The sequence below is a fragment of the Hermetia illucens genome, chromosome 5, assembly GCF_905115235.1.
Source record: "Hermetia illucens chromosome 5, iHerIll2.2.curated.20191125, whole genome shotgun sequence".
NCBI lineage: Eukaryota > Metazoa > Arthropoda > Insecta > Diptera > Stratiomyidae > Hermetia > Hermetia illucens.
In genome coordinates this window covers 14937989-14956567 of record NC_051853.1, presented here as the reverse complement: position 1 = coordinate 14956567, position 18579 = coordinate 14937989, and the positions used below count along the sequence as shown (strand labels likewise).

General features: G+C 43.4%; 1 protein-coding gene across 2 annotated transcripts in view; it reads right to left on the bottom strand.

Annotated features, from left to right (window-relative positions):
- LOC119657913 (neuronal acetylcholine receptor subunit alpha-7) overlaps window positions 1-18277 on the bottom strand; it is a 641515-nt gene extending 623238 nt beyond the window's left edge. Inside the window, exons 1-2 of one of the 2 annotated variants that reach the window (XM_038065099.1) lie at window positions 18157-18227; window positions 16519-18077 (exon numbers count right to left, since the gene is read on the bottom strand). In XM_038065099.1, the coding sequence (XP_037921027.1) occupies window positions 16519-16633 (115 nt within the window). In that variant the 5' untranslated portion in view covers window positions 16634-18077; window positions 18157-18227. Of the gene's footprint in view, window positions 1-16518 lie in introns of both variants that reach the window. The other variant, XM_038065097.1, reaches the window with a different exon arrangement.
- Window positions 18278-18579: the final 302 nt, after the last annotated feature.

Sequence of the window (18579 nt, the reverse complement as noted above, 5' to 3'; positions counted from 1 at the left end):
CAGTAACCAAGCTCTCTGGGGTCCCGCTCCTGCCCAGCACCTGGTTTAAGCTCCTTCTCTCCATCGCAAATCGTGGGCAGTGAAACATCACATGCTCTGGATCCTCCGGTATGCCATCGCATCTGGGGCAGTTCGGAGAATCAATGTTTCGGCCCACCAATATTTGGCAACATTTTTGCAAGTGCCGTGGTGGCACTGGCTGCCTTTTGGCATGCATACTCTAGGTGTTCCCTAAAACTCAATTTGGTGTCAATTATTACACCCAGGTATTTGATAGCCGGCTTTGATACGACCGTATGTCCACCGACCTCCACTTTTATAGTGTTATTTTTCCTGCGTTTCGTTATTAAGACCGCTTCCGTTTTCGCGTCGTCAAGGTCAGCCCGGCCTTTTCTAGCCAGGACTTTACCGCTCTTACTGTTTCTGTTGCGTAAACCTCCACATCTTCTGGGTGTTTTGCTGCAACAACCACAGCTAGGTCATCAGCAAAGCCGACAATCGTAGTCCCCTTTGGGACGGGAAGAGCAAGCACCCCATTATACATGATATTCCACAACAGGGGACCAAGTACCGATCCCTGTGGTACCTCGGCTGTGACAATGTTCTCTTTGGGGCCCTCATCCGTCCCGTACCAGAGAGTCCTCTCTGAGAGGTAGTTTTCCACCAAATTCGCTAAGTATCCGGGGACACCTATGTCAGCCAACGCCCCTTTAATTCTATTCCAGTTGGTCGAGTTGAATGCGTTTTTGACATCCAACGCCACCACGGCACTGCAGCAGTCAGAAATCAGTGCACCTTTTACCAGGTTTACCACCATGCCAATTGCGTCCACCATAGAGTGGGCGCGTCGGAAACCAAACTGGTGTTCCGACAAACCATTGCTGGCTTCGACGATGGGCAGGAGTCTGTTGTAGATGACTCTCTCCATCATCTTCCCCATTGCATCCAACAGGCAGATAGGACGATACGACGCTGGGTTTCCAGGTGGCTTGCCAGGCTTCGGAAGCAACACCAACTTTTGCTTTTTCCACTGGGCAGGGAATATTCCTTCTTTTAGGCACGCCTCAAAGGTGTTGGCGAAAAGTTCGGGCCTAGTCTTCACTGCCAGTTTCAAAGCTCGGTTGGGGATGCCATCCAAACCTGGGGTCTTGTTGTCACCGAACCTATCACATATTTCTCGCAGCTCCTCCGCTCCGTCATTTAGCTGGACAAAAATTTTCTTTCCCCTATTTTCGTGGTGAGGGAACAGAGTGGTAACAATCTGTTTCAGGAGGCGTGGACAGGTCACCTGGGGTGATTTCCGCAGCCTTTTCATCATCACTCTGTAAGCCTCGCCCTAAGGGTTTATGTCGGCATGGTCGCACAGCTGTTTGAAGCAGTTCTTTTTGCTCCTCCGAATGGCTTCCTTTAGGCGGCCACGCAATTGCAATCTCCCCTGACCCTCTGGCAAAGCCTCCTTGCCCGAAAACATGCGGCTCGCAAACTTGCGATTTCGTTGTTCCACCAGTAGTTGGGTTGCCTACTGGGGAGCAATCGCCTTCTGGGCATAGTAGCATCGCATGCTTCCGTCACCCATCGAGTGATCTGGGTGGCTTTCTCTCCAGCCATACCATTCAGGGATATGTCGGATTTGAGCACCGCGGAAAACGTGTCACCCTCGAAAGCTTTCACTGTCCAGCCAAGCATACCACCCGGCATTCTGCGAAAACCCTTTTTCGAGCTCGATCCGCCCTTGATCTCTATGCAGATTGCCTGGTGGTCGCTGTGAGTATAGTCCTCACTGACATGCCAAGCGATTCTACTGGCTAAAGTGGCACTCACGTATGTCAGGTCCACTATAGACCCCAGGCCCCTTCCCCGGAAAGTGTACGAACATTCCTCAGTACCACGTCCAGCTCCGCGAATGCTTCGAGGAGAACACGTCCCCTGACATTAATTATCCGGCTGCCCCATTCAAGAGCCCACGCATTGAAATCGCCTCCTATTATGATCGGCCAATGTCCTCTTGCATCCAAAACACGAGCAGCAAGCATCCGCTCATACTCGACGATTGTAGCGCTGGGTGGAGGATAGCAGCTGTAGATGAGGATGCCCTTCACCTTCGCTCTGATGAAGCCCTCCTCCGTGTGCTGCATTATTTTCTGGAAGGCTTGTTCTCCACAAATCCACAGCGTTGCTTGGCCCATTTGGTCTTTGACCCAAACGCTACCACCGCGATTTCGGTATGGTTCACTTAGTATGGCCACATCGATGTTTTTCTCGCGGATGGTTTGCGCGAATAGATCCTGCGCCGCCTCGCAGTGGTTGAGGTTGATTTGTATCAACCTCATCTGCGATTTGTGCTAAGGGCTCTCCTGTATTCCGGGCACCTGCTGCTGCCTGCAATGTGCCGATGGTCCACACCCTCCTTTCCTTTGCACGGTAGACAATTTGGGTCAGCTCCGCAGTCCTTGCTGATATGGCCTTCCACTCCGCATCTCCTGCATTGCTTTGACCTGTCATTTGGGTTAGTGCATGACTTCGCAATGTGACCTGGAATCTGGTAGGTATTCCCCCATATGTAGAACTTCTCAAATAACTTCAATTGGAATTTTTGGGAAAGGAAAAGTGATAGTGGAGGTATCAATTACAACAGAAATCTACGCTTCACTGAAATACAGCCACTCATGCCCGTCAATTTTATCATATGCTAATCATCGAGTTGACGAGTCCTCTTTGCCGGGATGACAGCAAATAAGGTTTTATTTTTCAGTGTAAGTAAAATTCAGGTGAAATTTTATCCCGTCCCTCCTCAGTTTCGAAAGGAGAAATTTGAATCCTCGGAAGGAAAATAAATAATGCAAAAATTCAATTCAATATTCAATATGGGTCGTTACAGTTTGACAGTCGTTATCACATATTCTCGAAAAAGTATCTACTTAAAAAGTCACCCTCAACTAGTTTATTTAACGCATAAATCGATTGTATCCGTAGAGACTTTCATACTCCTTTTTCCGGCTCTCAACCTCACATTGAACCTTCATCCTCACATGTAATTTCCTCAAAACCAAGAACAGGATGTCGCAATCTAAAGATAATTTTCCAGTCATGAAAAAATTGTTATGAGATAGTCTTTATTTAAACTTTTCCCTCTAGAGCACACACACCCTGCGGGGACATTTATTTAGTTGTGTTCAGGAGCAAAACCAACCTCAAAAGGAGGCGAGAGAAGGATTTTCCTTTTCGCAAATTGCAAAGAAGTTATGTGATGATAAAAGTTTTTGGAAGTTTGTTAGTCTCCTTGGAATGGTATTTTAATATGAAATGTATCTGGTGCATTTTTCACATTGTTACTGAGTTTCTTAGCAAGTCGCAAGGCACAGGAGATTAAGCAACTTCTGTAAGGATATTTTCATGTGAAGATGTTTTGTGTGGTGAATGCAGTGACAATTTCAAGCTTTTGTGTAAACAAAATCTTATTAAAATTGGTTTACTTTCTGAATTTCTTTTTAATATTCCGTCTGTCTCCTTTGAGAGAGATGGGAAGTTCCAAAAGCTACTGTTGACTCCTGTCAGACGGTTATGGAGCATCCTTCCCACTAAAACCATATCTTTTCTGTCATATTGAATTACGTCACCAGGTTGGAAGAGAATTCATCTGGTCGTGTTTAGGTGGCGGAGAGGCAAATCCTCTGAGCTCTCAGACCCTAGGGGCCCATTGTACTCGATTCCCCTGTCTAGCGGAATATACCAGATTCGTTTATGTATCCCAGGATTTCCGTTAGTGGATGTGATGCTACCCGCTGCAGTAGTAAGACATCAGTATCAAAAATGTTATGTCTGGTTCGTCCATAAGCCGGCATTCCGCTTCCTCATTACAGAATGGACACGTATCATCTTGGAGAATTTCTATTTTGAACATATCCCCAGCAAGTGTATTATGACCTATCAGAATGCCCACAATACTTCTGCAAGTCCTCCTGCTTGTCGAAGGGATACATTCGTTTGGTTTTGACAGGAAACGTTTGCTATGTTTAGCAGCATTAAGGCTCTGTCACCTGTCATCATGGTAAGCATGTTCCTTGTTTTTGATAACAGCATGAGCTAACGCTCCTGACACCCCAATTGTTGGTTCCGGTCCGGGAATGAGGGAAATTGAACCCTCTTTTGTCAGACCATCCGAGATTTCATTTCGCTCAATACCGAAATCACGGAATACCCACAATAGTTACACCACATTGAATCTAGAAGCAGAGTTCAACTGATTTCTACTTTCCTGAATGATTATTAAGGTGATGAAAGGACTGCTCCACGCCCTCAATACAGCGTGACTATCGCTGCCCTTCAACCACTTGTGAATTATCCAGGTTGCCGCCCTTAGGATCACACTTCAGCCCGAAAGAATGTTTTTTTATGATGATGCCGAAGCTCGGGGGATGCCCTTTGATACTATAAAGCTATAGCACAGTCATGGCGAAGAAGAAGAAATTTAGGGGTCAGAATGGGGAAGGGATTGAGCATGAAGGAAGTGCCGATGCACTCCTTGCCTAAACATCTGTATGTTGTAGTCAGACGGGAAGACAGAAGATGGTAGTCTGTTCCACATTCGTATAATTTGAGATAAGAAGGATTCGGATAAGACCTCATATTTCCTGAGAGCAGTGACCGTTATAATAACGATAGAGGAGAGAAACACATCCAACATTTCGCCTGTACTCAAAGGGCTCCATTTGTAATGTAATGCTCACATCACCGATGAGTTTAAAAGCTCTTCATTGAACTTTATCAAGAGCTGACAGTGCAGTTATACCTGCAACCAACCAAATCTGGGAGTCGCATTCGAATCTAGGACTAACGTGAGTCTCCGCTAGGTCGAATCGTGAAAAATATTTTTTGGAATGATTCGGAAGCCCCAAACATTTGATTGTATTTTTCCCAATGCCGAAGATGTGGTCGGTCCAGCTCAGCTCACTAGATAGGTTAATACCCAGCATGTTGAGTCAGGGTCAGTGGGGAATATTCGCACCATCGAGAAGAGTAGATTGTGAGGAGGGGGGAGTACATGGTTGATTCGAAATGAGACAGCATTGGGTTTTAGAAGCATTGAACTGATCCCGATTTGCTTTGCCTCAAGCAATAATAGACAATGACTCAAACATGCGCTCCCGATTGACACGCAATGTTCTACGAGCAGAGTTCTACGAGCAGAGTCAGCCAGCGAATCAAATGAATCTCAAGGGTTCTGTCATCAGTAAAGGTGTAGATTGGATTGGAAGTGCTACTTAAGAGGTCATTAATGAAGATGATAAAGAGGGTGGATGACAGAACAGTACCTTGAGGTACCCCAGCATATTGGGTATGAAGTTCTGATTCAACCCCATCCAATATAACTCAAATGGAACGGCCATTGAGGAAGCTTCCAATCCATTTGAGGAGTTTATCATGAAGACCAAATGCGTGAAGTTTAACTAGGAAAGCAGGATACCATACTCTGCCAAAAGCTTTCGAAACATCAAGGGCAACGATTTCCCTAGATATCACCATACTTGGTGGTGCAGCAACGCCCATGTTCTCATTCCCATGAAACTTGGGTTTTCTTTCGCAGTGCCTTCCGTGGCCCTTGGCTGGGAGCCTCTCCAGGTTCACGGTGTCCAGGCTGCATGGATCTGTTTTCACTTGCCGTAATTAGACCAATTGCATCCACATCGCCTGCTTACCTTATTTCCGCTTTTCCTGGTCGAGGCGGAGAAGAAGGTTCTGAGAGGCAAGTCGCTTATCCTTTGCGGGAGAAGTTTTCTTCTGCCCAGCCTTCCTCTCACGTTTTCCGGAAGAGTTAGGCAATAGTGTCACCGAAAGATCCGGCCGTAGTCAGGTTTCAGTTCCTTTCACAAAGAGAGTTGCTATACGATCCTTTCTGACTAACCGCGCCGTATACCCTGGGTGCAGGTTTCACACTGAAGTGGAGAGCCTGTCTTTCACAGACTTCGTCATCACTCCTTCGGCCATTAAGCGATAACTTCACTATGTAAACTGCCACGACTTTCAAAAAATTCTTCGCTGAATCATAAAGACACTATCCTTCCCTTACAAGGATGGCGCCTAGAATTAACTGTGTTATCACTCCTGCCGCTTCGCCAGAAATTCTTATACGTTAGGCTTGTGTTGCTACCCCTTAGCATGTCCACGGATGGAATGGATGCAGGTCCCTCAGTAGTTATTGTGGCTGCTAAGATTTCCGAAGATTAGACAGGCCATCCTGGCATATGTGAACTCGGGATCTTTGAACACGTTGGCCAATACGAAGTCCACGCGTGACCCATGTTTGGCGATGTGCTCGTGACACGTCAAGTGAGGTACTTGCGGACTTTCAGAGAGCTTTTGGTTTCTAACACTTCACATGGTCCCTAAAATTCATGGCGATTTCCAACCTTGTGGCGTCTAAATTCCCTGACCAATACCGCAATTCATGCATCCACGATTTTGCACACTCTATCGTAAATTGCGCCGTATTTTCTCGATCTTGAACTTAGTCAAAACATACTACCAAATCCGGGTAGCTCCCGAAGAAATTCCGAAAACGACAATCTGTACACCTCTCGGACTACTTGAGTTCATTTGTATAACTTTTGGACTGTGCAATACGGTGCAAACCTTTCAGAGATTCATCCGCTCGGTGCTGCGGAACCTTAAATCTTAAATCTACGCAATGTCGTCCGCTTTGTCGCCCTGTATGATTCTGATTGTTATCCGACTATAAAAAACAATGAACGACGTCTTGCGGTAATAGAGACGAAGATCTTGCGTTGGACTAGTAGCGTGATGCTCACATCCGAAATGAGGATATTCGTAATCGATATGAGGTTGCACCGATCGTGGAAAAAATACGAGAGAGGCGTCTTCGATGGAATGGTCACGTAATTCGTGCTAAAGAGAATTCACTGACTAAGATTGATCTGAACATCGAAGTCGATGGTAAGCGACCAAAAGCCGACCTAAACGACGGTGGCTTAATACGCTAGATGGATTGCATTCAGATCAGGCATTTTATAAATCAAAATGGCGACGATCCAATTCCGCTTGTGAACGGGACAAAGGCTGAAGGAAAAGAAGGAGGTGTTGCAAAACATTGATTTTTAGATTTTTTCTGATACCGCAATTTGTAAGAAACATTGTCTGAAAATTGGACCCCATTAGAAGCAAAACTTTTTGAGTTATTGACAATGGCATTTCTTTGACCGTCATTAAGAAGACGAAAATTGCTTATAGAAAGCTGAGCCCAAACACCAGGTTGCTGCTGAAGGATAAGATAATTCGTCCTTGGATGAAGCAAAAGAATGTTATGGAGCATACAGCAGCTACAGGCGAGTTTTTTCAAGAAGCTGAAATAAACTGTTCTACGTAATTGAAAAAAAATCGTGTTTAAGGTTATGTTTGCATAGCAAGCAAAAAATCAGTTCAATGTCTGTCAGTCTATCTACCTGTCTGTCACACGCACTTACCTCAGAAGCGACTACACCAATTGGAACGAAATTTGGTGAAAGGTGGGAACTGTGGACGCCCACACCAGCAGTTAGTTTCAACTCTCCACGTTGAATTCAAGGAGGGGGGGCTCATATATGCAAAAGGTGGATGTAAGTTTTTTTTGCTGAATATAGTCATGTTGGGTATCAAATAAAAGGCCTCGATTGCCATTTTTCAAGGCTGGTCTTAGTTTTGACAATTGTTGCCAAGGCGTGGAGTGCGGGGGTTGAAAGTGATAATTTCTTCAACGGACCCATTCTTAGAAACTACTCAACCAAAAAATCTGAAAAAATATCATAAAGCTGCCCCTGTATTGTGTTCAGGCCTAAAAATACTCTCCATACCAATATCTGCTGAGAAAATTGACTACAAACCCCCCTCAAGTGTATCCTAGAGTTATCAAAATGTGCAGTAGTATTGACTATAGTAAGATACATGATACCCCCAAGCTTGATCAAATTCAACACAAACAAAACAACACAAAACCGTTCATTCCTCAATCGCGTTTTTCTCAAAACTTCTCTTTTAAGTCCATAGTCAAGATTTCTCGAAAATCTCGGAACCGATTTAGCTGAAACTTTGCACACTTATCGTGCATACTAAATACTTGAAAGAAGAATTTCTTTTTTTCCAATTTTCGCACCTTCATCAAAAATTCAAAAAGGAATCGAAGACAAACTGTACTGAAGTAATCCTTTCGGTTTTTTAATTTCGGATGAAGGAATCATAGGTTATCCTGGTTACCGAATAGAAACCTTTTTGAGTTGACTTCGTTCTCACCATTACCACTGGCTTACTTCTTAAAAGTATAATGTACACCAGTTAAAAGGAACGTTAATGAATAAGATACTGTGAAGGTTTTTTTAAAAATGCCCTTTTCTGGTATCTCAGACCCTTTTCTGGTATCTCAGACCCTTTTCTACTTAACATTGTGAAATACCAATTCTTACAATCGAAGGTGCCATTTCTCGGCCACCTGATGATTATCCCTGACAGCAATCAGCCACATCCAGTCAAAGTGCAAACAATTTCGAGCTCCCTGCTTTCGAAAACGCTTAAGGATCTGAGAAGGTTCTTGGCCATGTTCTCTGTAATTTTTTACCCAAGGTCGCCCACTATCGGTCGATCCTTCACGCCTACTCGTTCAGGCCGAAGACTAAATACTTTCGCCTAATTGCTATTCGAGCTTTTGAGACCACTAAGCAAAAGCTGTTGGGAACTACACTTCTGGTATTCCTTCAGCACGATGCACCTCTAGCCGTATTGTTCGACGCCTCAAAACTCGCAGCTTTTGGGTTTCTTTTTCAATCAGCTAAACCGCAAAAAAGCCCTCCCCCAAATTCCTCAGCCACAGAGAAGTACAAGCACGTGTCGACTGGGCATTTCTGTGGAGCTACACTATGGGGCTGGCGCATTTCTTCCAGTCTTTGGGATAGCGATGCCCTCCTAGGTTAAGCGCTGAAAGGAATAGCTAGTACTTAGATGGAGGACCGGATGAAAGTCTTTACACTAATTTTTCCCAACTTTTTTATTTAATCACTCATAAAATTGATTTGCTTATACCATTCAATATTAGAAAGTTTTACGGAGACAGTACCTATACTAACGAAAATAGAGTTGAATTTTTGCTACCTGCGGATAGAACATTCGTAAATGAAGTTCCTAACATAAGAAATTCACACAACTTGATGTAGAAATTTATTAATTTTATTGAAATCAGCGCTAGTCTCTCCCCATAGTTTACTTTGGCTACACCCTTGTCTCTCCCCTGGACTTAACAACAAATTTGTCTGAGTCACTCAATTAATTACACACAAAGAGAACTGAAGCCGAAAAGCAGTAGCATTAATATTTCATATTCAACTTAATTCCATTTAATGAAGATTGCAGAAACATCGAAAAAATTAACTCTTTGTCACTCCCTCATGAAATATAATTCCACCGAAATTTCAGCCTCCAGAAGACATTTTCCAGGGGGAAACTCCCTATCCAACCCAAGTTACATCCAACCGCTGCCTTTTTTCATGCCCCACTGAGTAAGTAAATTTGCACTGAATGTGAAAAAAATCAAAAAGCAAAAAATTGTTTGGAAAAGTGGCAACAAAGTGAAATTGTTGGGAAAGTAGATTTCCTACAGTAAATACAGAAAATCATGCGGTTCATTCAGCATTTACATAAGTCTGTGTGTTAAGCGCCAGAAGGCAATTTCCGTAGGAAATAAGTAACAATAAAAAGTAACTGAGTCAAACCGGATTACTGGTATAGGGGAAGCCCTTTTTGTTTATCTCCTTGGGTATAGAAGAGGGAACAGATCTGGGTTGTGGGACGCCATTATTCACTATGCTCGTGTCTGATACCTTCACTTGTGGCTCTAATATTATAAGATATGTAATCTGATTTTAAATGTTTGAATACGACATTTTATTCCATTTAATATACGTAAATCGAAGACAGAGAATTTACACACACAGTGGTCCTGTCTTTTATTAAAGTTATACTAAAGATTTAGAAAGAAGATGGGCAAACTTTGAAAGAAAACGACTGCTAACGGAGCGCTATGTAAGTCTCAATGAAAGGTGAATTTTCTCGGTTTCAACATTCGTACAAAAAAGGAAGTTCCACGTTTGAAACATAAGCGATATGAAGCACACGGGCTTACCCAAACGATACAATCGGAAACTGAATTCACATCAAAAACAAAACAGGGAAAAACAATAAGAAGGGAGGATAAGGTTGTAGGGACTAACTCTAACTATATAACTATCAATGTTTCTCATACTACCACTACCCCTACTGCTTGAGCAGATTCTGTTCCCTCTGTGGCATTTTGTGACACTTTTTAATTTTTATACAACATTTTTGAAATTGTTGTCATGCTATTGCTATCGTTGAAGCAACTAGCTATACAGTTTCGATATTGTGAGTGAAATTTATTTCTTGTGAGCGACGAACAACAAATAGCCGGGATGACTGATTGGAATTTATGAACTGTAGTTTCGTAGTTTACCATTACTATAGCTTACCTTTGAGCGTTGTTGGTAAAGAGACAATTATATATTGTTTCCTGACATTCTTAAGGTTTTGTGTAGAACAAAATGCGATGCAGACGAAGGACATCGACTAGCCAGGTATGGGGTACGCCGTCGAAAGCCTTGGCATAATCGATATAGCAACTAAAGAAGTTTCTTTGGTCTCTAGTTGATTGTCCTACAACTACTGAGTCGAGAATGAATTGCTCCCTTCTCCTTCTCGGAGAGAATGTTGACAGTAGACGGTTTCCAGGCATTGCTGGACAATGTAATTATAGACGCACACATCAGACCAGTAATTATCAATTAACGCATAGGCGTCTGAGTGGGATCATTCTAACATCGAAGATCGTAGGTTGCATGAAACGTTTGCATCTCTAGAAATCGCAATTGCCAGTATCATTGACATCATATTCCGAAGCTGTTCCCTATTGCCTAAAATGCGGTTGTGTATGGCAATAATCAGGCGGTAATGTTCGAAATCATCGAACACAAAAAGGTGCAGCATCCCAATCGAATAGGTCCGAAATGGAAGTATTGCTTCTTCAATAAAGATACGTTTCACTTGATTATAGATTCTGCCAGTTTGTCCAAAGAACTAATTCAGATCGTTGTCAATGCCTGTGATGCAGCAATGCCAGGAAACGGAATAGGCTCACTTTGCTACTCGTGGAACGAAGAAATAAAGGAGCTCAGGGCAAAATACCTGCACGCTCGAAGGGTCGTTCAACCATTGAGACGAAGACTGGATATTGAAGAACAGCTCTCCAGGTTTAGGCAATTGTTGCACGATCTGCAGAAAGTAGAGGTTTTGAAAACCTCTGCAAAGAAGTTGACATAAAACCCTGGGACAAACCCTACAGACTAGGCAGATGACCTGTCCAATAATACAGTGGAGACACTGTTCCCGCAAGGATCCACCGTGATTGAAGTAATCGAGGCAGCTTGAATTGAATTCGTAAAAAAATAAGTGGAATTCCGAACAAAGCAGTAAAATCTACCTTCCGACATGAACCATCCTCATCGTTGAGGAGCTAGAGCGTTAGCTTGCCGATTTCGTTGGTCCCGGTTAGAATACCGGTAGCCATGGATGTGTTATATTCCCCTTTGTTCTTGCCTCCCCTTGGTCGCTTGCAAAGCGTTAAGTGTGATGATAATAAAACTCAAGAACAATCCCCTCTCAAAATGCCTAGATGAAGGGATGCTCCCTAAGAAATGGAAGTAATAGCGTCGGATTTTGATACCAAAAGGAAACAAATAAACCGGAGGTCAATCCTCATACCATGCATATGATAGGAAAAATTCTAGAAGGAATGATGGTCAAAACAGGCAGCTGAAAACGAAAAAACTCTATCTGATATGCAGGTTGGATTCAAGGAAGGCTTCTTGACCGTCGATGCAATAAAAGTAGTGGCGGATATCACAGCTGCTGACATAGAAAGCGAGAGATAGCACTAGTGGTATAAGAAATACTGTTCAGTGGCCACGCTGAATGTAAAGAATTGTAATGAACCTAAGGGAATGGGACGATCAAAAGACCATCCTGAGTGACCGAAGACGACCTAGAGGGAAGAGCTATTCCAGAAACCAAAAGAAACTGTGCGAAATTGACCGTGAAGGTCTGCCCGCAAAAACTGAAGCTCCATTAAAGTACTCGGTTAAGGGGGGGGGGGGGGGGGGAGGTCCTTTGTGCGCTTTGATCCCTTACGATTGTCTTTGCCCACTCAGGATGGTCTTTTGATCATCCCCTTGCCTTAAGTTCATTACATGAACCCACGTTGGGCGCCATTTGTAAAGCACTTCATGGGAAAAACGCTCAAAGGACCCCCCCCCCACCACATTCCCGCGCCTGCCTAGCACGGAGGCAGGCAAAAACGTGTCAACCGAGCACTTTGATGAAACTTCAGGCTTTGCGGGCGGACCTTCACGGTCAATTTCGCCAACTTTTTTAGGTTTCTGGGGTAGTTCTTTCCCACAGGTCGCCTTCGCCAATTAGAATCGTCATTTGATCATTCTATTTCCTTTAGGTGCATTTCAGAATGCCTCGGCAAATGGTCGTTCATGGTCGTCCATAATATCATCGGCCCATACCAAAGAGACTTTCTCAGTTCGACAAGCGATGGAAAAACTGTTGGAATATGTAAATCAAAGACTGTAATTCAAAGACTTCAAGGCCGCCTAGACAATTCGGTATCCCGAAGAAATTGATAAGACTGACTAGGCTGACCCTGACCAATGTGCGAGGCCAGATAAAAGCATCACTCTTGAAACCATTCGACATCGACAACGGTATAAGACAAGGGGATGCCCAACAGCCATAGTTGCGGATGGGAGACCAGACAACACAGCAATATTCAAGGATGTTTCTGAGCAAGGAGGTCAAAAGCTTTAAGAGGAACTGGATTGAGGAAAAGTCGGAGCAAGAGCGTAGGATAAAACCAGGCATTTAGGAAGCTCGATTCATGATATCAATGAAGTGAAAACTGGAACGGAGTTTGTCATCGAATATTACATCCAGGATTTGAAAGGAAATCAGGAATGAAAAGAAGTTGTCCACCAAAAGAGAAGGAAAAGCATGTTGAGCACTGTCAAGTTGTTAACCGAGCACCAACGGACCAAAATATCAAAGTTAAACTGAAAGAGAGCACAGACTAACGGAGACGAAACAGATCTCCATACCCGACTATGGGTAGTCTTCAGAAACAAGTTGGATGGCAAGGATAAACTCCTAGGACTCAGGGTGGATAGCGATGCGTAGGAAAGCGCCATATCGGAGGAGGAGCGCGATACTCCGACAGTGGAGAAGAGCTCCAAACAATAAAGGAGCCAATGGCCAGCACTAAGATAGCCGAGATAAACCTCCACCATGCGAAAGCTGCATCCCCGGTAATTGCGAGGGCAAGTTCCAAGGAGAACATTGGAATAGCGCTAGCTCAAGAGCCGAAGAGACGAAATCCTGGCTTCACCGGAATAAGTCGCAAAACTGACGAAGTATTATTTGACGAGGGCATTACCACTTCTCCTCGGCTGCGATGCCAATGCCCACCACGAAGTCTGGGGAAGCAGCGACACCAGTCGTAGAGGTGAGTACCTTCTTGAATTTATTCTTAGCCATAAGTTAGTAATATATAACTTACGGAACACTCCATTTGTGACCAGCACTAGACAGGAGGTACTAGACATAACTCTAGGAAATACTCTAATGAACGAAATGGTCAGGAATCGGAGGGTGTTAGATGAACCCTCTATGTCTGATTACAGGATAATCAGATTCGACATTGAGGATAACTCCGAAATAAAAAGAATAATAAGGAATCCCAGGAGAACAGATTGTGAATCCTAAGCAACGCACTGGAGTAGCAATATTTCCAACCTTCAAGGGGGCGGTGACATCAGGAGCGAATTGGAATTAGAAACGGTGGTGGAAGACCTCAACACAATCGTCCGGCTAAGATAGTTAAGCTATTAAGGGATGTAGCATGGTGGAACAGGAACCTGGTCAGAATGAAAACAGAGGCACGAAAACTCTTCAACCGGGGAAAACAAACCGGGGACTGGCAGAGGTACAAAAATGCACTGACTGTGTATAGCAACGCGATCATGGAAGCGAAACGGAACAGCTTCAGGGAATTCTGTGAAGGGATCGAACAGATCACAGAAGCAACCAGGGTTTACAAGGTTGTAGACGGGGGAATATCCTCTGTCTGTTTGAAGAAGGAAGATGGGACATTTGCCGAGAATGAGGAGCACAGGGTACACCTGCTTCTTAGAACTTATTTCCCGGGGTCCTATCCCACGGTGGCAGGCGACAACATTCTCCCTGACACCCCATCGACGAATAAAAGAAGAAGAAAAGAGAACTGCAAGCTAGTAAAAGAGGTATGCTCAGAAGTTAGGCTAAGGCGGATAATGGGAACTTTTAAACCACTGAAATCTCCCGGAGTAGATGGCATTTTCCCAGCACTAATCCAGAGAGGCCTAGGAATTATCTCAGAATCTTTTCTGAGAGTGGTAAGGGTGAGCATAGCACTGGGATACATACCAAGGACATGGTGACGGGCAAAAGTGGTCTTTCTTCCGAAAGCGGGTAAAAAGGATCGTTTTCACCCTAAATCTTTCACACCAATTTGCCTAACATCGTTCGTACTCAAAACGGTGGAGAAGGTCATAGACAACTATATTAGAACTAACGTTCTCAAGCGTATTCCCCTAAATCACTGTCAACACGCTTACCGGGCAGGACAGTCAACTGAAACTGCTCTGTTTCAGCTGACAGAGGTACTACGGAATGCCATAGAAACAAAAGAAATAGCACTGAGTGCGTTTTTGGATATCGAAGGAGCATTCGACAACACATCGCATACAGAGATACAAAACGCCCTGAGCCGCAAGGGAGTCGAAAACACCCTGGCATTTTGGATGGGCAAAATGCTAGAAAGCAGGCAAATAGAAGTACCGACACTACTCAAGGCTGTCCAGAGGGCGAGGTACTATTGCCGCTGATGTGAAGTATGGTAGTGGACGAACTCCTACACGTACTAACAAATACTGGAATACAAGTCCAAGGTTACGCGGACGACATTATTTTAATCTGTAGGGGCAAATATGAAGATACCCTATGTGATAGAATCTAAACTGGGCTAATGGTTACTAGTGCCTGGTGCAGGAAGAAAGGACTGCGGATCAACCCACCCAAAGCCACCATAGTACCATTCACTAGGAGGCGTAAGCTTGATCACCTGGGAGCCATAAGATTACATGATATGGAAGTGAAACGAGAGACAGAGATCAAATATTTGGGAATTACCCTAGACCAAAAATTACTCTGGAAGACACATGTCGGAAGCATTTGTCGGAAAACCACTAGGGCTCTGATGCCTTGTAGATCCATAGCATGAAAAAAATGGAGAACTCTACTCTAAGAAATGAAGAGGAACGGTTGAGAGAACTATACTGGGCGGGCCTACCAGGGGTGGAGCAGTCCAGGGTGCTTATTAGGGGATACGAAACAAATGTGCGCAAAGGATTGCTTAAACCTCACCAAAAAGAACTTCCGAATCATAGTGGGAAATCTCACTGGTCACTGTCGGCCGAACTATCACCTAGGGGGTATCTACGGACACTGCCTGCAAGTTTTGTGAGGAGTGTGACGAAACCTCTATACACGTCCTGGGACAGTGTCCGGCACTTGTGCAAAGCAGGTTGAGGCATCTGGCAGAACATTTAATACCAGATGTAAAGTTGAAAGATCTGGAAGTAGGAAAGGTTATAGGCCTGTTTGAGATACTATGATCAATAGCTACACTAAAACCAGTAAAAGGGGCACAATCGTTCTTTAAGGACGCGGTGCGATTTTCCCTTAACAGAATAATAATAATAATGGCCTGATGAACACTCTTTCAGGACAGAAGGTGGAATTGACGATGACATCGAAATCATGAGTATAAATGACCTTGAAAGACGGGTCTGGGTTAGAGCTACTGTTTTTGTCAATTTGACACAGGACAATGGTGAAAGTTAATTAATTTTGCTTTTAATGTACGCCAATACCTCATTCGTAGAAATAGTGAACGCCAGCCGGGAGATAGACAGCTGTTTTGGTAGGGAGATCACCATTAATCCGGGGCCACTGGCACGAATGGATGAAGTATCAGGGCAACGCGACGAAGTGGAGCTTAGCTGATACCAGTAGACCGACTTTTAACAAAGCTATGATCCTTTTTAGCTATAGTTTGGGCTGAGTGAGTACCCAGTGAAATTTCTCACTCGGCACGGATGTCAATAAGATATTTACTAGTGCCTATTCTTAAGCATTGAAATTGGTCTTAGGCCAGGGAATACTTCACAAAGGACGCTGGAATCTAATCCTTGGAACCTCAATCCCGCAAATAAGCCTTTGAGTCCAAACAAATAACACTCTTTATTTCTGCCCCACGGAATTGATAATTCCAATAAATCTAATTCAAAAATAAACCACTCTTTAACTTACCTGGCACTGAGATCAAAATTCCAATTCCGAAGATAATCCACGTTGATGCAATCGCCGATGCCGAGGACGAAGATGATGCTGGAAAATGGCTCATCATAAACACCAGAAGATGCATTTTCCTTTAGTGAAGATAAGAAAAACTTGAGTGCAAAATCGGCTAACCCCGCAATGGTTTTCTGATGCTTCCGAAACCGTTAATCCGCAGATTGATAAGCAAACATGTAGTTGTCTTTAAATGTTGAACGCACGTATCTTGCACGAAATGCCTTTAAGGATCCGTGAAAGGACTTCGCTTTTTTTCTCTTCTTTTTATCTTCCAATCGAGTAAGCACCAATGATCATATGGAAATGTACCGAATTGAGAGTGTGGTGTAACGACCTCAAAGGAAAAAATATGAACGAAGAAAAACTGTCTTCAACCGGTTAGAAAAAGTCGGAAAAATTATTTTTTCTTTGACTGATTTCGTGTCGATTTTCTCTGTTCTATTGCTGAAGTTATTGGATACCTCGAACGGGGAGCGTCAGTCGAACAATCCTCTAGGTTCTTGGTTGGCGATACTGTTTCCATTTTTGTTGGCTAAAGCGGTTCGACTTCAAAGTAATCATTCTGAATTTGCGAAATTATATTCCTTGGAGAATGTCAGTGAAGGCTAGCAACATTTTAGTGGCATTTTTCTAGGAGTTTTTCCTCGCCAAGCCGACTAGAAGCAAAAATGAGCCATTCACTGAGCGGATCAGACTGAAATTAACACCTGAACTATTCGAACGCCAGAACGTGTAGCTTCTTCGCGAGAACACATTCGAAATAAGCGAATACTTAGATTACACTTTGCGGGAAAATCTTTGATAGTTAAACAGAATTTTCTCAAAGCAAGAGTCACTCCAAACCCACATTCTCACATATTCAGTCTATTTCCGTTTAAGGCAATTTTTTTTATTTCCGCTTTTCCTCCTTTTCCGATTTCTTGCACCATTGGCTTGGCTCAGATACTTCTGCACTTACAACTTTTACATTTTCAGCGTAACACCCTCGAAATGAGAAGAACCAAGGAAAATAGAAGTGGAAACGTATTCGCCGCTTTTATTGTCTTCCATAGAACTGCGAAGCTCTTAAAGGCTTATTGGTTTTCAATGAATTTCATTTTCAATTTCCCTCGAACGCTTTCTGGTCGTGGTCTATGCAAATGTTTTCCCGTCAAATCCTCTCATTTTTCCTTCCTCTTCTGCTGTACATATAAAGGAGGAATAATGGTCAAGGTTTGCCTTGATGGCATTCGCAGACGCTTAGAAAAGGAGTCGCAACATTCACAGGCACACCGTAGGCATTTCAGTCATTCCACGAGGAAAACTCATCTCGATATTCTTTCGGGAAAGCAATCAAGGAAACCGCACTGTCACAGATGCACTCAAACACTGGCCAGAGAAGGAAACTCAGACGATTTTCAAAATCGGTCCCCGGGCTATAACTATCTGAAGACTTTGATATTGTAACTGAACGTCGAGCAGGGAAATGACGCGCGAAATACCGGAAAACCACGGGAAACTAACAGAAAATTAAACTAAAAAATGCAAACTTTAATAAAAGATATTCTGTTCAAGGGCATTTGAATTCCAACATTCTTTCGAAATGAAACTAACAATCTTTCATCCGTAGTACTAAGAACGGTTAATGCAAACTGAAATACCAATTGAATCTTGTAATAATAGACAAACAAAGAATAAACTGTTTGATAATGTTTAGATAAAATTATTCGAGAGAAATTATGGCCCGACACGAACTAGCCAACGTACTGAACTGAAAATTTATCCGCTGCTAGGCTTTAAGCGAAACGAGAAAAATAAAAACCGTCTACCACTGCATGGTGGTGGTGTTGAATCAAACCCCAAACCCTTATCAACCCCCAGAAACCTCAAGCGGTGGAATCCATCTGTTTTCCATGTAGGCACAAAAGACCTCTTGTTTGTGAAGAGAAACACCAACAACCGTCAAAAGAGAATGAAAACTCTGAAGGCCAAAGAGAGAAAATCTCTCTTAGATTTCCGGAAAAAGAAAAATTAAGG